This window comes from Lithobates pipiens, unplaced genomic scaffold (genome assembly GCF_037356315.1).
Source record: "Lithobates pipiens isolate NorthernLeopardFrog02 unplaced genomic scaffold, aLitPip1_a1.2 Scaffold_16, whole genome shotgun sequence".
NCBI classification, from domain to species: Eukaryota; Metazoa; Chordata; class Amphibia; order Anura; family Ranidae; genus Lithobates; species Lithobates pipiens.
Window position 1 is genome coordinate 594,784,829 of NW_027507748.1, and position 23,693 is coordinate 594,808,521.

Genomic DNA, 23,693 nt, shown 5'->3' on the forward strand with positions numbered 1-23,693 from the left:
ATAAGCACATTGTCCACTGGGCAAGTTAAAAACTTATTCACATTGGAAATCACAGTGTCAACTGCTGTAACTTTCCATCTTTTAGTGAATTTTTTTCCATAGGATAGAGACTTGAGACTCTTGGGAGGAAAAATGCTTAGCTGGGTGATCCCATTCAGTATCAATTTCTAGTAAATCGTGGATGGGAAACGCATGCAAAGGCTGTAAAGGCTTCAAGGAACCCAAGGAGGAGACCGAACCTTCAACTAACTGTTAGGGGTAGCATTAAAGCAGAGCGAACCATCTTTGTAAGGCTCTGTACTTCAGATTGTGAAGTAGGAACCTCAAGTATTGTTTCCTCTGCAGAGGAATAATTGGCTTGTCCTGCCTCCTGATCTTTTGAGGGCAATACCCCATCCTGTTCCCATAATTCTTTTGGACCCTCCACTAACTAAAGAGTCTAAGGTGGGGGAGGGGGGATCTAGGATGCTTCCCATGCACTTGGTTGGAGGATGCGATTAAAGCCGCTAATCTTCCTTCTAAGCCTTGCAAGGCAGAGGAAAATGCATCTTCAGTCACATATGCAGGGGCTGAAGTGTGTGAAGCAGTTGCACCACCGCTAGCTTCCAATGACTCACCCTGGCTTGCCATGTCTGATCTCTCCAAAGAGGCAGTATGGAGGCATAACTGGGATTTCAAGCGCCGGGGGGGCGCGTCACCTTTACGGTGCCAAGCACAAAGCAGAGGAACACAATATTTGCTTAACAGTTCCAGCAAAGATAAGGTCACAAAAAAAAAAAGTTTAGTTGCCAAGTAACAATAGTTTTTCCCCTTTGTGGAAATTCCCGTTTACACCCTTACATGCCCAGCGCTCTGGTGTCTTAGTGTGACAGACTGCCTCTCCACAAAGGCGAGTAGCTAACTTGTGGACGCACTATATACACCTCTACAAGAGGTGAGGGGGAAGGGGTTCTGGCAGCAAATTTATAGTCTTTAAAACCAGAGGCACAGAGAGTTTCCCAATGTTACTTGGAAGGGCTGGGTTGTAATTAAACCATGCAGCTAAAGCGGCTGTGTCAACCATTCAGCCACTGCCCATAGACGTTTATACACATCTATTAGTAACTGCTGTATTTTTACCAAATACCACAAGATCTATAGCAAGAACCCCCTCTGCCACTGGGACCACACATGTTCTGAGACAGAGCTGCACTAAGACCCCTCCTAAGACATTAAGGCATATTGAAGGAAAAGCATAGCTTCTTCTCTTACCTTCTGCTCGCTGAAGGATACTGCTGATTTAACAGACATATCCAAATTTCACCTATCATGGTGAGCAGTGTAGTTTAAACCTTCAAAGACTGGGGCCCTTTTAATAGGGGGTTCTGCTCCTTTGGGTCTTGTATAGCACCCCTCAGGACAACTTTAGGTAATGTAGCAAGACTAAAAAGTCCTGGTTTCTAGGGTCCAGCTCTCAGAAGCTTACAGGCAAAACCTCGTTCTTGAATTGAGGTCCAGGTACCATCCTATGCCCTCAGTGGCGAGGATGGATCCAGATCCAGTATACTTTCCAAAATGGGGTCATGGGGGTGAGGGTTTGTGCCATCTGGGCATTATGGCCTTCAAAACCGATAGTGAAGAGTGAAATCAAAAATGTACACCCTTAGAAATCCTGAAAGGCTGTGCTTGTTTTTTGGGGTTCTGTATGCGGCTAGGCTCCTAAAAAAGTATCACATGTGATCTTACCGGACTCAGGAGAAGCAGCATATATTCTGGGGTGGGGGGGGTAATTCCACATATAACTATGGCATGTGTGAGCAATCATTTAGTGACAAATTTGAAAAATGACAAAAGAATTACACAATCACATGTGACAAAAAAAAAAATATTCAATGGGCTCAACTAGCCCCAACTTTCCTTGGGGTGCCAACTTTACAAAAATGGGGTTGTGGGGGGGGGTGTAATGCCCTGCTCCATTTTAGCACCTCAAGAAATTAGGCAGTCAAACTAAAAGCTGCGTAAATTCCAGAAAATGTACCATAGTTTTTAGACGCTATAACTTTTGTACAAACCAATACACGCTTAGACTTTAACCAAAGACAATGTGACTGAATACATTTTGGCCTAAATCCACGACTAAAATTGAGTTTATTGGATTTTTCTTATAATAAAGTAGAAAATATTTTTCCTGAATATTCGGTCTGTTTTAGCAAAAAAAAAAAAAAAAAAAAAAAAAAAAAAAAGGGGGGGGGGGGTACTTTCTAGGAGTCTCAGGACAACCAGCTTTGGAGACCTCAGTTCCTCCCTTCACAGGAAACAGCCTTAGCGTAAAGATTTAAGCCCCTCCTGCCCCACTGGGCTCTCAGTCTAAGAGTTCCTCCGGCCAGCTGGGGAGACGACTTGTCATACATATAAGCTTAATCCTTTTGACTGTTCTGTCAGGGGCTCTATTAGAATGTTGAGGAATTGAACCAGCAACCCCAGTGTTGCTAGACGGAACTACTACCCACTTAACCAATGGGCAGTCTCCTTATTGCACTTTTTGGGTGGCTATCGGTGCTGTCCTGAAAGACTCCTAGAAAAATACATTACCGATACGCAACTGATTTTCCCTAGAAGTCTTTCAGGACAGCCATCCGAGGATAAATGAGCACTTAACCCTAGGGTGGGACCACCACTTGTAGGACTTTAATGATCCACAGATTCAACCTGTAGCATTTGGTTTAGGTGCTACAACCTTTTACCATCCAACATATGTTCACCCACAGGATTTGAACCGAAAGTTGGCAAAATTTCTTGGCCTTTGAAACGTTGCGGGTACCCTCTTAAAGAAAACCCCTGGTATGGAAATTTTTAGAAAAGGGGACCCCTGATCAGGAATGCCCTCTGCATACCAGCTATTGAAAAATGTCTCCGGTAGATGGAGCGGGTTTTCCTTTTCCTGCTACTTAGCAGGACCACCACCTCATCCAAGTAGTTCTTGCATTTAGCAATGCCTCCTCAGAAGCCATGCAGGTAGAATCCACCTCTTCACCTGGGGACAGCAGAAAAGACCTGAGATGAAGGTCCCCCCAGATTGGTAGTATCCAGAACATACTGGCTAGGGAACCACAGCATCCGGGGCCAATACGATGCAATGAGAACAGGAGACAACCTTGGTTTGAAGATAAATAGGAGCAGGTAATCTAGCTAGGTGGTTATTAAAATGCCCCAGAGTTGCACCCCTTCCCTGGTTCTACCATCAGCCTGCGAAACTAAAAGCTCTCCGGCATAGGGATGTGCAAATAAGTCATTCATGTCTGATTGCCATTAAGCAGTTTGGAGGGAGGGGGAACCGAGTCTATACAAAGCCTTCTGTAGCTACTGTTCCCCCAGGCCCTGAATTTAGGAAAGTCCCTCAGTCAGGAGTTGTGTTTAAGAGGAAGAACCGGCCTTCTCTATATGAAGTGGCATGCTTGGTGTGCAAACCCAGAAACTGTGCTGGTAGGCAGAAATGTTGACCCATTGTCCCACCACTTTAATCCCTCTGGTCAGAGCAATAGCTTCTACTCCTGAACTCCCAGCATGGCATGGATGGCTCCCAAGAGATCCTCCACCCCCAAGAAAGGCTTGTAGTGAGAGGGTCTAAAGGACTCACCATCCAACCTCTCTACCTCCACCTGGGAGCCTGAAGAAGCACCAACTAGCTCCTCTACCTTGCCTTGAAAAGGATTTCCTCACCTCTTGCCATCCTTTGACAGCTTCCACCCAAGCTTCCAGGACCAGGAACACCCTTTTTAGAAACCTACTGATGTGGCACTGGTAACTAGGCCCTTTACTATTCAAGTTCCAAGAAGGCGATAACCTGTCCGAGACTGAACCTATGGTTTGAGTGCTGCAAGTCCGGAGTGCTAGTCACTAAGCCACTGTTGATACAATGTTTAGGTTTTCAGGGAGGGTAGAAAGGCTGGTGCTTTTACATGCAGTTTGGTAAACTGGTGATGAGTGGCCAGGGGGTGGGGGGCTTGCAAAATCAATCTGGTAACCCAACCAGAAGAAATGATTGGAGACCACTACCCGCTATGGGAGGAAGGCCCCCAATCTTCCTTTGGACTGTTCAAGAGGACAAACCCCCCCCTTTCTGACCCCAAGACCTCTTTGGAATGTCAGTCTTTGGGACCCTGAATTCTGAGGGCGAGACTTACTCCTTCCCCCATCAACACCAGATGGGAAAGGACTCTCCCATCAGCCATCTGATCTAAATGGTTTACAGGTCAGCACCTAACCAAAACAAGCCCTCCATGAGAATCCCGCAGAGCTTAGCCTTGGACGCACTGTCCTACTGCCAAGCATTAACTGAGATAACTAGGGCTGAGGATCTGGCAGACATATGCAGTGACTCAGACAAGGCCTCTGCACTATATGACACCCCCTGCAAAAAGCACAAGATTGTCTGTCCCTGCCCCTAGGTAGAGTCCTTCAAGAGTGGATCCATCCTCCTTCCCATGTTATTTTTCCCCAAGTAAGGTCTGTATGCCTGGAAACCTGATAGAAGGCTGTGTCCAGTATGGATACCCTACCGACTGATCCTCTGAAAATAAAACCTAGGCTACAGGGCCTTTGAAAGGAAGGGTTTCCTCCCCAGATCTTGACAATTGTTGATGGCTTCCACCAGACCTTCCTGGGCCAGGAACAACTTCTGCTTCCCAAATCCCAGATACATCTGGTCATGGAGTGATAACAGCTTCTCCTGGATTCCTAGGGTGGTATGGATGCCTCCCAAGAGATCCTCCACCCCCTCAAGGGAAAGTTTGTAGCAAGGAGGGTCTAGAGGGCTCGTCACCCAACCCCTCTACCTATGAATCCACCTGGGAGCCTGAAGAAGCACTAACTGGCTCCTCAGCTTGTCACTAGTGAACCTCGATGCCCCTCCATTAGTGGAAGATAAGACCAGCAAGCAGGTGCAATACTCGGCTGAACTGGTGGGGGGCAGCCTGGGGCTGAACCTGACTGAAGGGGCATGCTGTGAATTGCAGTTCTTCAGGCTTACTACACAAAGGGCAAGCTGGGCATTGCTGTCCTCCAGCTCACTTTTCAAAACCCAAATGCAAAGCCATACCCCTAAGCAGAGTGTCACCAGGAGTGTCCCTAGGACCAACCACCACCAAGGTCCAATTGCCACCTCCCAACCCCTTGAGGGTTGGGAGGGGTCTACACCCATGGAGCTACTGGTTAAAAAGAAAAACACACTCCAGGGTCCCTCTCACCTTAGTGGCTGGTACTGGCATTACCATGAGTAGTCTGGGCCACCTTTACCATCTCCCACTGAGGATTGTGGTGGTCCTGCTTTTGAGCTGGTTGCCAACATCTACAGTGTTTGCAGGCTCGCACCAGCCAGAGCCTGGCCCTCAGAACCAAAAGTCACGGCCCCGGCAGAAGTGCATGCCCCCAACAGACGTGACTTCTGTCTTGTGTTCCAGCTTCGGGCTCCCTCACTGGCCACACCGAACGCAGGGAGGAACGATGCACTTCCGATGCTCGCCTGGACAGAATGAGGGCAGGGCACCCAAAGCTTCTTCCTCACCCTCAGGAGAAGCTGGGGTTGCCAAGCAGTGGACCGAACAGTACATTCCCTAAGGCCCAAGGTTCAGAGAAAAAAAAAAAAAAAGTGAGGTGAGCTTCCCTCCCCAATAACCAGCTTCAACCTCCCCAGCGATGTCTCCCCGTGGGAGGAAACCCTGAAATTTAGGGCCCAGTGGGGCAGGAGGGGCTTAAATTTTGAAGATAAGGTGGCATTTTCTGTGAAAGGAGGAGCCAAGGTCTCTTAAGGTGGCAGAACACAAATTTCATTTGGGTACAACAACTCATGGCTGTGCAATTACCAGTTAAAGCAGCGCCAAATTGTAAAACAGGCTTTGGTCATTGAGCAGCCTAATCTTCTGGGGCTGAAGTGTTTAAACACTTCATCTAAGATGCTCTTTATACCCAATCATGTTACTGACCTGTTGCCAATAACCCATTAGCTGTAAAATGTTCTTCCAGCTCTTCCTTGTTAGCATCACTTTGATGTCAGCAACACATCTCAAAGCTTGGACAGGGCAACAAAGCTGGCAATTTCAAATTTACCCCATTTTCTTTTAAAGTGGTACATTCTCTCAGTTTAAACATTTGAGGTGTTTTCCATTTTGAATAGAAGATGGGTTTATGAGACTTGAAACATTGCATTTTATGTAGATTTTACACAGGGTTTTAACTTTTTGGGAATTGAGACTGTACAATTTAAATCCATATCAACACACCAGATAACAACTTCACCTGGAGTTCTTTCTTTAGATTTGTGCAAGCCCCCAGGGATGGGGCCACCATGTGGTCAGTGACTGGGAAGTTGCCTGGAACTTGAACACATTTCTTGATCATCGTGGGGTTGAGTCCATTCAGATATTGGCTTCCAAAGAAAGACTCCTCCTTCCATATGTTACTCACTATATCTGAAATACAAGAGTTTTAAAAATGTGGATGCATAAAAGCAGCAGCTAGTGGGTTGTCAAGTGTACAAGTGGCTTTAAATAGAACTAAAAAGGCAGGAACACTCACCAGTAGTGTTGGGTGAATGGTTCGGCCCAAGCATGAGTTGACATTGGCTGTTCGCCCATTTGGCAAACACTAAAATTGTCAGGGAATTCGGATGTTTGTTCAGCCCAAGCACCCCACAATGCACTGCGTGCTGCACAGTGCACTGGAAGCCTTGATTAGCTGAAGCAATGAAGGCTTTGCCCAATCAGGGCACAGAACACTGTCAGAGCCATGATTGGAGAAAGTAATGACACTGCCCAATCATGGCTCATTGACCCACCCCACACTAAAAAAGGTTCCTTCCCAGAGCAGCCATTTTCAGTGCATTATTGGAGTGGAGATAGAAAAAGGGCGCTGTTCATTGCTACTAGCAAGTTAGTGTGCCATTGTTATTCTATTGAGTGTAGTGTGAATATAGTGATGGTCACACTGCACTATTTTTCAATTTAGTGTCAGTTTAGTGTCAGTTTAGTGTGTCTGGGTAGGTTTACTGCAGTATATTGAAGTGTGCTAGGGCAGTTTTACTGTAGTATATTGAAGTATGTCAGGAGTAGGTATGTAGTGAGTCCTCAAATTAAAATTGCACCAAACAGAACTTTCCATTGATTAAAGTGTATCCAAGTACACAATTCCCTATCTATTACATTTTGTTAATAAGGCCCCCCTCCCCATTACATTTTGGCCAGCAAGAGGCAGATGTTCCCATGACACTATGCCTGTGGACACAGATGCTGCTGGCCCTCTCAATGGTGGACATGATCTGTCCTCAGGCAGGGCATCATTTCCTCTGTTTAGTGATGCTGCCCATGCCATCCAGCCACAGCATGCAGAGGTGGTGGACTGGCTTACTAAACTGTCCTCATCCTCCATCACTTAAGCAGAGACTCGTGTGCAGGCCATCACAGCTGCTAGAGCAACCCATTTTTTCTGCCTTGTCCACAGCTACTCCTGCCATAGCCCCAAGCTCATGTATGGAGAAGTCAGCTGAATTAATTGAACACATCGGCTACTTGCTTCTTGACGATGCAGACATTTGATTCTGATGCTGGTTCTGAGGTTGAGAAAGGCAGAACATGAGCCTACAGAGAGGGAGGAAAACTGAAACAAATTGGAAATCATGTTCCCCCATGGGCCTGAGTGTGCTATAATTTGGCTTCTTCACACAAGTTATGCACCACAGTAGGGATGAGCCGAACACCCCCCGGTTCAGACCAGAACTTTCAAACGGACCAAAAATTTGTGCGAACTTTAGAACCCCATTGAAGTCTATGGGACTCAAACATTCAAAATAAAAAGTGCCAATATTAATAGCCAATATGCAAGATATTGTCCTAAAAATGGTTTGAGGACCCGGCTCCTGCACCAGGTCACATGGGTCAATGCCAAATTATTTTTCTGCAAGGCCTCCCAGAGAGGTCTCATCCTCTGATCCTTCTGCGACAGCAAGATGAGGTCTGCAACCTTACCCTTGTACTGTGGATCAAGGAGAGTGGCCAGCCAGTAATGGTCCCTCTCCTTGATCAGAATACAAGGATCCTTCCGCAGGTGTTGCAGGATCAGGGAGGCCATGCAGTGTAGGTTAGCTGATGCATTTGGTCTGGGGTCCTCTGGGTCATTAAGAACATGATCCGCAGCCACCTCCTCCCAGCCATGTACAAGTCCACGTGTTTCTTGGTACTGTTAATCATCCCTAAAAGACTGCTGATGAGTGCCAGGCTCCACCTCCATACTGACACAAGTCTCCTCTTCCTGTGTGATGGGTGGGACAGCAGGAACAGTCTGGATAAAGGGGGCCATGAGAGGCAAGGAAGTCCTCTTCCTGCCTCAAGTGCCCTGTCAATTATTCCATGCGCCAACAGGTGGACAAGAGGTACAGTGTCACTGATGCATGCACCGTCACCATCCTCATGGCCTCCTTAAACGGAGGCAGGATAGTGCATACATCCCCGATCATGCCCCACTGACGTGGTGAGAGAAAAAAAAAAAAAAAAAAAAAAAAAAAAAATCTCCCCTGACCCTGTCCTGGTGCCGTAGTTGCACAGGTACTCATTGATGGCCCTCTGCTGCATGTGCAGCTGATGCAGCATGGCCAACATTTAGTTCCACTTGGTGGGCCATGGCACATACAAGGCGGTTCTTGGGCAGGTTCAACTCCTTTTGGAGCTCAGCCAGCAAGCATTGGCATTAAATGATTGGCGGAAATGCACAGACTTTCCTGGCCTGTCTCAGGACATCCTGTAAGCCCGGGTACCTGCCCAAGAACTGCTCTACCACCAGGTTAAGGACGTGAGCCACGGGGCACATGGGTCAGTTGTCCCTGTCAGAGGGAGGAGAGGAGGTTGGTGCCATTGTCGCAAACCACCATTACTGGCTTAAGCCAGTGGGGCGTCAACCACCTCTCGGCCTGCCCCTGTAGAGCTGACAAAATATCTGGCCCAGTGTGGCTCCTGTCCCCCAAACTAGTGCAAGCACGGCATGGCATCTTTTTGCCTGCGTACTTGCGTAGCCTCTTGAATGCCTATGGAGCACAGCTGGTTCCGAGGACAGCACTGGAAGAGGCCAGGGAGGAAGGAGGAGGGGGTGGAGGAGAGGTGTGTCACAACCAGTATTAGCATTTTGGAGGCATGGTGGCAGAACAACCTCCAGCACTACTGCACCTTGTCCTGCATCCTACCCAGCTGCCAGAAGAGTGACCCAATGGGCCGGGAAAGAGGCAACGTCCCCGTCCATGCCTGCTGGACCATGAGTCAGCGGTAATTATGCACCTTAATACTGACCGCCCTGTCCAGTGAGGCAAGGACATTGCCTGCTACATGCTGGTAGAGAGCCAAAATCGCCTTCCGTGAGAAGTGGCATTTGGGGACCTGCCACTAAGGAACCGCACATTGCATAAACTCATGTAAAGGGGCCGAGTCTACCAACTGAAAAGGCAGCAGTTGAAGTGCTAGCACTTTAGCCAAGCTAGCATTCAACCGCTGGGAGTGATCTTTTGACGGTCCAGCAGCTGGGGCAAGTAAATTTGCCTGCTACAATCGGACATCAGTGTACTGCTAGCAGAGTGCCCGCAAGTACTTGGCTGTGACACCCAATTCTCCTTCATTCCTCTCAGTGCAGCGGTGTGATCTGATGCACTGGTCTCAAAAGGCCCAGACCAAAGAACTTTTGGAATGCACAAAGGCAGCGCCCTGCACAGGTGGAGCTCTGCAGTGTGATTCAGTCTGTGTGCTGCCCCTAAGCTGGCCCCTGGAGGGCCTCGTGCCTCTGTTGTGCCCCCTCTCTATCAGGCACCCACATGGAGTCAGTGACATCCCCTCCCTCTTCATCACTGGAGCAAACCTGGCAGTATGCTGCAGCTTATGGAACATGACTGCCAGATTGCGGTCCTTCTTGAGCATCCCCTCTCTGCGCTCACGCTACTGCCTTCCTCTAGCTGGGCATCCTCCTGGAGCATGTACCCAACACTGTGCTCAAACAGTTCGGGGGACTCAGGACATGGTGGGTCTAGGGAAGGAGTAAACTGATAACACTGACATGAGGGAAGAGGACGTGTTGGCAGCCGCTTTGCTAGTACCCTAGCATGATACGGCTCAACACGTCCAGCTGCCGAAAATGAGGACAAGCATGTCCCATGGCCACGTGCTGAATGACGATGCACCGTGTCCACGACCAGCAGTGTTGTCTCTAGACAGGGCCTGCTTGCCCTCCTATTGGCTCAAGACTGTCTGCCTCTCCTTGTTGGCCTTCCAGACATCGTAATGGCCTGCAGGGAGATGGGAAAACCAGCAATTGGGTAGTGTATATTGTGCTGGAGGCCCACAACACCCACTAACTCCTGCAGATGCCTGTATGAGAGAACACCAGCAATAAATGGTAGATACAGGTGTATACTGTGCTGGAGGCACAACACCCACTTTAACTCATGCAGATGCTTGAGAAAAGCACACTGTTTTGCCTATCGAGCCCTTTCCCTGCATGCCAGAACACACTAGACAAGGCCGCCGTGCTGGCGGTCTTATATAGTGTGGGGCGTGTACTAAACACTGAGCTATAATTGGCCACAGGCAGCAAATTATGGCTCTCTTCACTGCCGATGCTGTGATTGGCCAAGCATGCGGGGTCACAGTGCATGCTTGGCCTATCATGAGCCAGCAATGGTGCAGCACATTGTGGGCCGTGAGCGCCACACAAATTTAGCGCGTACGGCCCATAACGTTCGGTATTCGAACGTGAGAACAGCTGATGTTCGAGACGAACACCAAGCTCATCCCTATACCACAGTAAGCAAGCCTCATTTCCATCCAAAGTCTTTCAAAGACACCAGAATTAAACCAAAAAGCTCTAATCTTTGTCAGAGTGCACTAAACTGTGGTCTCAAAATAAAGACTGGCACAAAGCCATTGTTTACAATTTAAAGAAAGCTTGCAGAAAATTAAAATGACAAGTCTCATTTTATTATTCCACTTTAAGCATCATTAAAATCACTGCTCATTTAAAAATTCTACAATTTTTTTTATTGATGCATGTCCCCCAGGTCAGTACCCAGACCCACATACCCTTTTTGTGCCCAATAACTTGCATATAAGCCTTCAAAAGGGGCACTTTCTAGTACAGGTTTTATAGATTTTAATAGTGTTCGTTCAGCTCTGAACTTATGCAATGTTTGAAAAATCTAATGTGAAAGGGGGTGGGGGGGATCATTTGGTCATCTCTACTCACCACTGCATCAAAGCCTGCAAGGTCCCTCGCTGGTAGAGGAATCCTCTCCCTGGTGTCTTGTACGCCAGTCTACAACCATCTTGATTGGCTGATGTGAGATGAAGTCACTTGTGCATGTGCAGGAGTGCAGTCATCCTGGCATACAAACACTGCTGGCATTTAAAATGTGCTGCACATGTGCAGCTTAAAGCGGTTGTAAAGATATTCCAAACAAAAAACCTGCAAGACAGACAATGCGCTAGTATCGCATACTAGGTCATTATGAAATGCTTACCTTAGAACAATGCCCTTCAGCGCCACCCACACTCTGCTCCCATGGCTGACATGTTTCCTGGCGTTACTTCTGGGTTAGGAGGCATTGGCGCTGTGATGTCACTCCCACACATGCCCCACCTGTCACAGCATGGGTCTTAAACGGCACAGCGGCCCATATCTTCATTGAGCATGCACTGATGGTGGCAGCCTATATAGAAAATCTCCTAAATGGTGTAACAGTATTTTTTACTGAAGAAACAGCATGTCTCTTCCAAAATAAAGAGCCTGCCTGTTTATAATTTATATTTAGCCTTTAAATCTGATTTAAAGCCATCAGAAACTGTACTTTAAACCCTGCCAGACAATTGCCAAGTGTGCTAGTATGCATAGTGTACTAGCACATTAGAAAATACTTGTATTAGAAATAAGCCCTCTAGTGGTGCACCATCACAACTGACAGAGCTTCAGTCTTCACTTAGACCTCCTTCTGTGTTCATGTGCTCCGGCCATCTGATTGGCCTAGCCACGATGACACCAGTTATAGACTACGGCAAAAAGCTCTGAAGGGATGGCATGGGTATGCTGTTCCTTCAAAGTATATGCGCTTGTGACAGGGGAATAAATTCCTTAGATTCTCTCTTCTTCTCTCCCCCCGAGAGGCAATTTTCTATTACCTGGATTGATTAACTTTACCTGTAAATGTTAGTATCCAGTTATATTATGTCCACCTAGGATAGAATCCAGGCTTTTTTTTTTAAGCAACCTACTGAGCTGGCCAGAACCACCTCTGGAGGGAGTCTATTCCACATTTTCACAGCCGATAACCTTTCCGTATTTGGAGATCAAATCTTTTTTCCTTTAGACATGGAGTGCCACCTTGTCCTCAGATGACTAAACACGAACGATTTTTCGTAACCCCCCCCCAAATTTAAACATTCAGTAGCTCATTACAAGGGATAATCTATTTAAATCGGCCCTAAACGAGGTCTGTAAATACCTTATTTAGGGTGTTTGTCTTCTCATTTCTCGATATTGGCCGTGCCATTTTTAGAGCAGTTTACTGAATCACTTCCGCCCTTACTCTGAAAACTCATGCATGTGCTGGGAGCATCAGGAAGAAGAATCAGTGCATCACCACAAGACTTCTGCCATTCAGAGGGGGAAGCTTGTTCACAATAATTCCGACATGCAGGGAATACACAAGTTGCACACTTTACCTGCCATTAATGAAAGTATACCGCACAGGACATCTATGAGAAAATTATGATTTTCATTGGAATTACAGCAGTAAGTTCACTTTCACAGGCAGCAATCAGCTGCCTGTGTTATCTACTATCTGAACAGATTATGTTGTCTGTTTACCACCACCTAAAGTGAATAACTAAACACCAAGTAACCTATATGGACCACTTATGTATTTTGTACATTATATCCTCCCTTAATCTCGAGAAAAAAAAAATAATAATTCAGTTCCTCTAATCTTTCCTTTCAGCTGAGCTCCTCCGTGCCCCTTAGATGCTAGATTGCCCTTCTCTGCACTCTCCAGTTCCAATATACTTTTATGTTAAAACTTACCTTAAACCAAGCCCTTCAAGCACCGAGCTGACAGTGCTGCTCAGTGGTGGCTGTTTTTTCCTTTTGGGGGGCGGCAAACAGCCACAAACCCCCCCGGGACATTAAAGTCCCACACTAACCCCATCTGGGAAGCAGACAGGCAGCGTCTGGCGCCTTGTGGCTTGGACCACGGTGCCTTCCGCTGTGCATCCCACTCCTCCAAACAGGATTGGGAAGAAGGTATTAGGCCGACGCTTCCTGATTGGCGGAGAGGAGATTCAGTGTTAGAAGAGTGACTATTCATTTGATTTTCTAACACCTAGGTGGGCTCCGAGCGCTTAGAGTTCACCCTATGGCTCTAATCAGGTGCATAAAAAAGGTTTGCACCTGTTGGATGAAAGGGTAGTTATAGGAAGGTGAATATGTGGGGGGGGAGGATGGGTGTACTTGTTGCTCCCCCCAGCCCCTTCGAGAAAAACTCAAGTTCAGTTTAGAGATACTATGTTTTTACAGACCAAGTTTGAAAAGCATACCAGAGATTCAGAAGCAGATTTTAATTACAATACCTGAATACTGTGATCTTCGCAGGGACGACACTAGTTTGATGTCTTCCAGGATATGCCATGAATCAGCATTTAGGGCAAATCCATTCAGCTTTACTTCTAAGCCACTAAGAGAAAATAGGACAAAGATCATTAATACCAGTGTTATTGATGGATAATGTTGGTACACAAGTCTGTACCCTGTAAATGACACCTTATTCAGCCTTTCACTGCAGATCTTTTATCTGAAGAGGCAGAGCTACCATAGACAACAGCCAATAAACCAGACATGCCAGGTAACAGCCATCCCGAGGTTTGGACACCAGGGAAGTTAAGCCTTACCCTAGGGCAAAAAGATTGTTTGGCTGGTTATGGCCCCAAAATCCCTTAGTGAGGAGAACCACAGACGTATGCTAACCATATTTTTTAAACACATGTGCCCTCCGATAACAATTTTGTCAAATGTTAGTTGCTAATAAGACATGAATTGTACATGTAGAATGTATTGGTTTTATTCTCTACAGCATCATATTAGACTGTTGTGTAGCCAGGTGCTGAACTACAGAAAGTGATCGGCAGCATGGGAGGCCAGGAGAGACTTTGGGACCAATAGACTATAAATCTCTCCGTAAAGAGGACCTGTCACTAACCTAGATGTTACAAGGGATGTTCGTCCCTTGTGATAGCAATAAAGTTAGTACAAAAAAAAAAAAAAAGTAAATCCCTTGTAAAAAAATAAAATAAAAAAAAGTGTCCCCACCCCACTGTGCTTAAAATGTGAATGCATACGTTACCGTACGCATATGTAAACAGTGATCTCACCACATGCGAGGTATTGTTGCTCTGACATTCACGACAAGTCTAGCACCAGGCCTTCCTATGCAACTCTAAACTGGTAACCTGTAAAGGTGCTTAAAGCATCGCCTATACAGAATTTTAAGCACTGTAGTTTGCTGCCACGAGCAGACAATTTTAAAGTTGTCATGTTGGCCATCTATTTACTCGGCATAAGCTCTCTCATTATACAAAATTGGGCTAACTAGTGTTTTAATTCATGAGTTTTTCCCCAGCTTCTCTAAAACCTGTCCGACTGGGGAGGGTCTGATGGTCCCCTGCTTTCGGTCTTGCAAAAAACATGCTGCTGTGTTTGGGAGAATCAATACTGAGGATCAAGGGGAAGGGTAGGGACTTGTAACAAAGCTGTCAAGTGATTGTGTTTCCTGTAGGGAGAAGCCCTCATCTCAGGTGTGCCATCCTGATAGGAGGGAGGAGCGAAGTGTCAGAATTGGCCTTGATGGGAATTGACACACACACACACACACGTGATTAGTAAAACCCACAAGTGATTTTACCACTATTCCTTTATACTGGCTTCTGGAATTTACAAATGCAGCAACTTAGAAACTGGGAAAAACTGATAAGCAGTGCATTCTATATACACACACACACACAACTATATAGATTAGTCCAAAATGGGACATTGTCCTGAATGAGGGACAGTCCCTTGAAATCAGGAACAGTTGGAGCTATGGCTGTACTGCAATGAACATGCTGATAGAAGCAGACAGCAGAATGACGGAGTGGAGCTCACCATTGGGCTGCATCATCTTACTATTCAAAGACTGGTGGGGCTTTACAGAACTGCAACAGTTAAAAATCAGGTCTCCTATATGCTACCTGACATGGCTGTGATGTGTGGTAGAACATTGTTAATCTCTGAACTGAATTGGCAGAAATACAAATCCCTGTCACGGAAACCAACTCATAATGTATATGCATTTTAAAACTCTGGCGTTTAGCTATAATTTGAAATGCAAATGCAGAATTCAAGAAGCTGTCCCTGCCAGGAGAACACCGTGATTTCTAGAGGCTATAGCTGCTGGCAATAACCGCATATAAAAATCTGACATTCTGGTTTTACCCAAATCAATGGAAAAACTTGGTACAATCAGCCTGCCCATAGATGGTTCAAATCTCAGCCGGTCCCTGCTGAGCCTAGGTTCTCAAACCCCATTTTTATCCTTTGATTTCTAACCATTTTCCGCAACCTTTAATCAATGCACATTTCCATTACTAGTGTCAATGCTGTAGCAACCAACCCTGGCTTTTCAGTTTGTGTAGGCATAACAAGTGTTGGATTGTGGCTCATGAGTTTGACAGGAGGCTGGCAATAAAAAAAATAAAGTAATTTTACATGGCTTAAATGTTGCTTAATAAGTCTCATTTCAATTTGAATATTTTTTCCTACCAACCCACAACAGTGCCAATCAGCTCTGTGCAGGCACAGGAAAAACAAAAGGATCTTTCCCGAGTGCTCCACCCATTGAGCTCACGGCTCATGGCAAGTAAAGGGTCACATGCCTGCAGAAAATAAGGTACTAGACAATATTTTCACATTTCCTACAGTACAGACTGCAGCTTATGTTGCCCTATACTAAAAATCGGTGGCAGTGGGTTTACTGACATTTTATGTTGTCTGGGATTTTTTTTGCAGGTCAATAGATGCTCGATACATACGTGGACTGTAATGTAGAACCAAAATGGGCCCGCTTCTGGAAGGAGTACTGGTCATTAGGAGGCAGATTCTGTGGATCATCATTGGTTACATCAATGCAATGAGGGGCACCTTCTGCATAAACTTTCCACCTACATAATAAATTAGGGGCCAGTTAATATACACCAATAAATACAGAAAAATGCTGACTTGGTTCTAACTTTTTCACCATGAAAATTGAGTGACAATAGTGTGCGTGTTATACGCCAATACAACAATTTTGGCTATCTTGGAGGGGACAGGAGGGGGGGGGGCGGGACGAGCACTGTCAGATTGCATACAGTGAGAACCGGATTACTTGGCTTCTGTAATAGGAAGTCCGGTCTCCTGGGCCACCATTGGACCACTGTCCTGTATCATAGGAGATTCACATTGTATGCCATCTGTCGGCACTTGTCCCATCCCCCTCCCCTCTGGGCTGCAAATGGGCATCGAAAAGGCTTCACTGATAGCAATGGTGAGGCTGTAGATTGAAGTAAAGTAAAAAAAGGTCAGTGCCAAAGTTCTTTTTCAACTTTAATTTTTTTTTTCCTGAAACTTCACTCTTAAATAAATGTGCATGTTATACACCGATATACGGTTGTTGCAACCATTCTAAATAAATCTAAATATTTGAAGAGTTTTGCATCTTGGACATAAGTAAAGCTGTACATACCATTGCAAATACTTGGTGGTAAATGGTTGGCATCTCCTGATTTTTATTTATCAAAGGAAAATTGGTAAAATTGTAAAATACATTTTAAAAAAATGTATTTAACACTCCACCCAAGAACAATCCAAAATAAGTGTTCCTGCTCCTGGAGATAGCAGCAATAACGCATACATGTACAGCATCTCACAAGAGTACACCCCTCACATTTTTGTAAAGTATATCTTAATGTGACACTGAAGAAATTAGTTTGCTACAATGTAAAGTAGCGAGTGTTCAGCTTGTATAACAGTGTACATTTGCTGTCCCATCAAAACAGCCATTTATGTCTAAACCGCTGGCAACAAAAGTGAGTACATTGGTACTTAGAGGTGGCCTTGCGGTTCGCAACTAATTTTGCTAGTTTGCCTTTTGCCAAACTGGCTGACTTAAAGTGCTGTTTGCGCAGCGGACATATGCTTTTACATTGTGAAGAACTTTGAGGCATGACACCCATCATAAGGTACAGGACATAAAATTTGTAACAAAAAACTGCGCTATTCTTTATCAAAAAGTGAGTAAAAAAAACAAAAAATTTTCCCCTCAGGTTCCTAAACCGTTTTTGGATATATCTGGTTGGAGTTAAAATGCCTTGTAACCCATGAAGAGATCATCCATACTTGGGGTCCTCCTGGTTAACTACTGCTGTGAGGATTTGCATATAGTTGCAAAAGCTTGTATGATCCCCCAAAATGTAAATTTGTGAGGATCCAACATCTCCGGTAAGCCTCCAATTCAATTGGTGATGGGAATTTTACACGATTGATATATGAATCTTTGAAAGGAGGTACAATTTATTTCACGTTTGTGGATCATACCAAGACATCACACACTAAAGACTTTGTGTTTTGGGACTTTGTTCTTCCATTGGTTGATTTTTTTTTTCACTTTGAATTTTTCTTCACTTTTACTTGGACATTTTTTGAGAATGAGAAATTATATATATATATATATATATATATATATATATATATATATATATATATATATATATATATATATATAATCTTGAGCACTATTTCTTACATTTATATGTAGGATCTATGAGATTTATTGATTTATGTTATGAGAAGCGCTACACTTTATATTATAAAAGGTACAGGACAGCCAATTGAGACATTTCAGCACATGACAATTGGACATATCCCCCACCTTATAAATGGACCTGATCTGGCGGCCATTTTACTCTGTCTTGTCAGTGTAGGGACAGGACACTGGAGCAGGGTCAGTTTAATCACTAGCTATTACTATTAGGTCCAAAGGTCCTTTTAAGGACTGGTATATGTGTACAGTATATAGGGTTGTACACGTATAATATACATTTTCAAATATAGAAAGCCTATTATACTTGACTGCTGACCAATTCTGCAGCGGTCTTTTATCAGTGTAGGGACTGAGGGACAGTTTGGTGTACTGAGCAGGGACAGTCTGCAAATCACCAGCTACTAGGTCCACAAAAAGGTCATTTTAATGACTGGTATAGTGTACAGTATATAGAGTTGTACATGTATAATATGCTTTGTATATTTGAAAGAAAATATATTATAGTGCACTGCTGTCAGATTCTGCAGCTGTCATTTCTCAGTGTAGGGAGGGACAGTTTGGCATTTGGAGCAGGGACAGTCTGCAATTCACTAGCTACTTTTCGGTCCACAACGTTCCTTTTAAGGACTGGTATAGGTGTACCATATGGTGTGCAGTATATAGCGGTGTAATACACGTATAAAATACTTGCAAATATAGAAAGCATAGTATAGTGCATTTCCACTGTGCAGCATTGACTGCTGAGCGGTCCTGCAGCAATACTACAAAGAGTGACAAACGGAATTTAGAAAAAAAAAAAAAATTATAACTGGTGTGATAGACTAGTGGCCCCCCAAAATGACAGATTGAAGTGGGGTGTTATATACCTTCTTCCACATACATACTGCACTTCTCTAGAGACTTTTGTCACAGGGTCAAAAATAAAAAATAAACACCACATATAGGACATGCAGAGGAAGAGGCAGACCCTTCTGCAGGGGTGGTAGGGGGTAGGGCAGGAGGAAAAGGCTTGAGCCAAAGTAGGAAATTGCAGAAGGTGCGGTCGATTACGTCAAAGGAAGCACCAGACTTGGTTGAGTGGCTCACTCAGCCTTACTCTTCTGCACCCTCATCCTCTTGATCTTCACCCTCTTCACTCTGCTGTGTGCACCCCCAAAGACACTACCACCACCATATACCCTCCGCTTGAGTCACAGAAATTTTCCGATTCATCACAAGACATTGCCGATGCGCAGCCACTCTTGGCATTGGATCAGGAAGAGGAGGTAGCAACAACCGCCACTCAGTAGTCTGACGACAGTACCCAGATCAGCCCAAGGAGGAGGTTGGTCCCTGGTGTTGCTGCCTACTCCAAGATCCAATTATGGTGGTGGGGGAAGGGGACGATGATGACGTGTCCAGTGATGTCACGTGGGTGCCCACAAGAGGAAGAGGGGAGTTCAGTGGGAGATATGGACCAACAGGTAGAACAAACCAGACTGCTTATGTATCAGGAGCAAGGCATCAACCATGTACGGTCACATCTGGCGCTCCCAGGACGCCAGCACATGGCTCCGCAGTGTGGGCTTTTTTTTTTTTTAACGTGTCCGCTGCTGACAATTGTGTTGCCATCTGCTGCCTTTGCAGTCAACGCATAAGTTGCGGTAAGCCCAACACTCACCTAGGGACGACCGCCTTAAGGCACATGAGCTGCCATCACCAAGCCCAGTGGGGAGCAACTGAACCCACAAAGCCACACTCCAGGCCCTCACCATCCAGTCTCATCTTCTACTTCTCTCTCCAGTTGTCCTCCAAAAAATAGATGACACCGGATAACCCTCTTTCAACGGTTGACGGCTGGCTTGTCAGAACTGATAGCCCGCCAACTACTGCCATATAAACTGGTGGACTCGGAGGCCTTTGGAAAATTTGTGGCCATTGGACCACCACAATGGAAGGTCCCAGGAAGGATGCATTTCTCACAGAAGGGCATCCCAGAGGTATATGGCCATGTTCAGCAGCAAGTGAATGCATCTCTGGCACACAGCATCGGTGCCAAGATACATCTGACCAGACACGTGGTCTAGCAAACATGGGCAGGGAAGATATATAAAAAAAAAAAATTTACTGCCCACTGGGTGAACCTTCTGATGGCCGTCAAGCATGTAACCCGTGGCACCCGTGTAGATTTGGTTTTACCGCCACGGATTGCATGCAGGCCTGCCTCTTCTCGGCTGACTTTTTCCACTGCTAGCATCTCTTCCACTGCGCAAGATCCCCAGAGACATGGCAGTTGAGACATTGCCATTCTGTGCTGCATCTGTTGTGCCTGGAAGCCAAGAGCCACACTGGCCCTGCACTCCTTTCAGCTTTGCGTTCACAGGCAGATCAGTGGCCAACACCGCTCAATTTGACAGTTGGTAAAGTGGTGTGTGACAACGGTGCCAATCTGCTTAGTGCATTGAAACAGTGCAAAACTACGCAAGTGCCATACATGGCACACGTCTTAAACTTGGTCGTGCAGCGATTCGTTGTCAAATACCCTGGGGTCCAGGACATCTTGTAGCAGGCAAGGAAAATCTCGGCCCATTTCAGAAGATCTTACACGGCCATGGCTCGCCTTGCTGACATTCAGCGGCAACACAATCTGCCGGTCAGACGTCTTATTTGCGATTGTCTGACACGATGGAACTCAAACTTCTATACGATTGAGAACTGCACGTTTCTGCTGGAGCAGATCAATGATAACCTGTACGAAATCTGCAGCAGAACAGGTTCTGGGGAGCTTTTTTTTTACATCTGCTTATGCGCGACGCATGCAGACTTCTGCGGCCATTTGATGAGATCACCAAACTGGTCAGTCGCAGCCACGGCGCCATCGTACCTTATGCCTTCTTTATGAAGCACGCATTGCGTCGTGCCATTGATCAAGCCATGGAGCAGGAAGATGAGGAAGTTGCAATGCTGGATGAATTCCCAGGGGGGGCTACTCCGAGAAGTCAACAGGTGTCTGAAGAGTAGTCAGAGGAGGATGGTGCTGGGGTGGATGATGAGGAGCAAGAAGAGCATGCTTTAAACCTTTCTGGGATCCCCGTTATGCGTGGATGGGGAGAAAACGAGGACGACGTTATCCTGGATGATGAGCAGGAGCCAGGCCACCACACTGCTTCCAGTTTAGTGCAAATAGGGGGCCTTTACGCTACAGTGTTTTAATAGGGACCCCCGTATAAAAAGCATAAGGGTCAAGGACCAGTACTGGGTGGCAACGTACTTAGACCCCCGGTACAAACACAAAATGGCGGAAAGGTTACTACCATCACAGAGGGCTGTCAGAATGGAGCACTTCCAGGCCTTGCTTAGAGAAATTCTGCTTTCTGCTTTTGCGTGCGCTGGCAGAGGAGGAATTACCATCCCAGAGAAAGTTGCAGATACCAATCCAACAGCGAGGGCGGTTTGAAGATGTGTTGGTGACTTCTGATATGAGGTCATTCTTTCAGCCGACCCATCGGCAGGTCTCATCCGGATCCAGCATCAGGGAACGCCTAGACCGACAGGTGTCCGACTACATCGGGTTAACGGCCAATGTGGATGCTCTGAGGAGTGATGAACCCCTGGACTACTGGGTGGGCAGGCTTTACCTCTGGCCAGAGCTTACCCAATTTGCAATTGAACTGTTGGCTTGCCCCGTGTCCAGTGTCCTGTCCGAAAGGACGTTCAGCGCAGCAGGGGGGGATAGTGACCGATAAGCGCACTCACCTAGCTCAACAGGGTTGACTACCTCACATTTATAAAAATGAATGAGGCATGGATCTCGGATGAATTCAACAGATGTGACCAGTAGACCATGTATATGCATAACTCTATAAACTATTTATTTAATCAAGCACACGGACTTTTCTACATTTGGCTTACTTCCTTGTACAAAAAAAAGCACACCGTACTATATGCCCATACCCTCCAGTTTGAAGAGGTTGAGCTGTGTCATATTTTTGGGTCCCGCAGCGAGTTGCTGGTCTCAGTGCTCTCCATCACGGTGGTGGTGTCAGTGCTCAGTCTACTGCGGGGCTGGTTTCAGACAGTGAGGGAGAGAGCAGCGGAGAAGCCAATCAGCAGGCAGTGCCAGCACCATGGCTGAGGATCAGCACTGGACTGGCACCCCCGGACCACTGCAGTGGAGCCCTGCATAGGTGGGGGTAAGGGCTGGGCAAAGGGAGGTGCTCAAGCACAGGACTGCGCTGCCCTGACTGTGGCACTGATCTCCTGCATCCCCTTCATATCCTGGCCTCTCCTCCATGGCCCTCATGCGCTCCTGAATTGTCAAAATTTCACAGGTTTTAAAAAAAAAAAAAAAAAAAAAAAAAAAAAAAAAAAACTTGTTGATCCCAGTTTCCCCTTAATACTTTTTTAGGTCAGTGTCCATGTTGTGGGACTGTGTGCGCACAGCTAGTATTTTGTGGCTGAAAATATGACCTGGAAGTTTAATGTTCACCTGCTATTAAAGTCAATGGGGTCCACTGCAAACCTTGCGGTTCGAACTTTTGGCCGCATTCGCGAAACGTCCCGTCAGAAGTTTGTCCATCACTATAGGTAATCTTGTTATAGCCTAGGCCATCTTTATGTAGAGCAATAATTATTTTCTTCAGAGTTTTTTGCCATGAGGTGCTAGGCTGAACTTTCAGTGACCAGAAAGACCAAAACACACCAAATTTAACACCTGAGACCTTGTAACACGGAGTCACATGACATGGAGGGAAAATAGCCAATTGGGCCCAATTTGTTCATTTTCATTAGGGGTGTACGCATTGTTGCCAGCGGTTTAGACATTAATGCTGGGTGTTACGTTTTTTTAGGGGACAGCAAATTTACACTGTTATGCAAGCTGTACACTCACTACTTTACATTGTAGAAAAGTCAGTGGTCACAAAAAAAAAAAAAAAAAAAAAAAAAAAAAAAAAAAAAAGTATAAAATATTTACAAAAAATAAATGGTAAGGGGTGTATTCTTGAGATACTGTATGTTTGTACCCATAGCAACCCCAATTTGCACATAGTCCACCATTGTCCCCATCAGGAAAGTTACCCTGAAAAATGCCTTAGAGCCATCATTAGAATGAGTGCATATACAGACACGTGCAATTTGTTTCATTAGAATAAAAAGTTTGCACAAAAAAAAAAAATTCAGATTAAATGTAATTTTTCATTCTGAATGTTTGAAGCATTCAACATAACAAATGATCCAAATTGATTCGGATCCATTTTGTAGGCGTTTCATTATGGGGGGAAAAAAAAAAAAAAAAAAAAAAAGAGCTCATTACATCTTTGTGGGTAGGACTAGCAGGGATTACTAAGTGCATAAGTAATCTCCCAAAACAAACATTAAAAAGGGGTTGTAAAGGTAAATGTTTTTTCACCTTAGTGCATTCTATGCATTAAGGTGAAAAAACATCTGACAGTGTCAGCGCCCCCAGCCCCCCGTTCTACTTACCTCACCCCTCAAATGTCCCGCGCTCGTCCCGACGTCCTTTCCACCGTTCAGCCTGGCCGTTGATTGGCTGGAGTGGATGGAAAGCAGCGCAGCCATTGGCTCACGCTGCTTTCAATCACATCCACTGACGAGGAGCGCCGGGACCATGTGATACAGTGAGCGGCTATAGCTGCCGGCTGCATCACGGGAGCGTGCCCGCAGATGCTTCTCACCATGCGAGGGAGCTTGCATGAACGTGAGAAGCACCTGCGGGAGGAAACAAAGACACCCGCTGAGGGACCCCAGAAGAGCAGGTTCGGGGCCACTGTGCAAACGAGCTGCACAGTGGAAGTATAACAGGTTTGTT

At 45.7% G+C, this 23,693-nt stretch overlaps 1 protein-coding gene across 1 annotated transcript in view; it reads right to left on the reverse strand.

Annotated features, from left to right (window-relative positions):
* LOC143983846 (polyunsaturated fatty acid lipoxygenase ALOX15B-like) overlaps window positions 1-23,693 on the reverse strand; it is a 101,344-nt gene that overhangs the window by 43,967 nt on the left and 33,684 nt on the right. The window contains exons 4-6 of the mRNA XM_077483945.1: window positions 16,116-16,244; window positions 13,623-13,726; window positions 6,274-6,446 (exon numbers count right to left, since the gene is read on the reverse strand). Coding sequence (XP_077340071.1) covers window positions 6,274-6,446; window positions 13,623-13,726; window positions 16,116-16,244 — 406 coding nt within the window. The remainder of the gene's footprint in view (window positions 1-6,273; window positions 6,447-13,622; window positions 13,727-16,115; window positions 16,245-23,693) is intronic.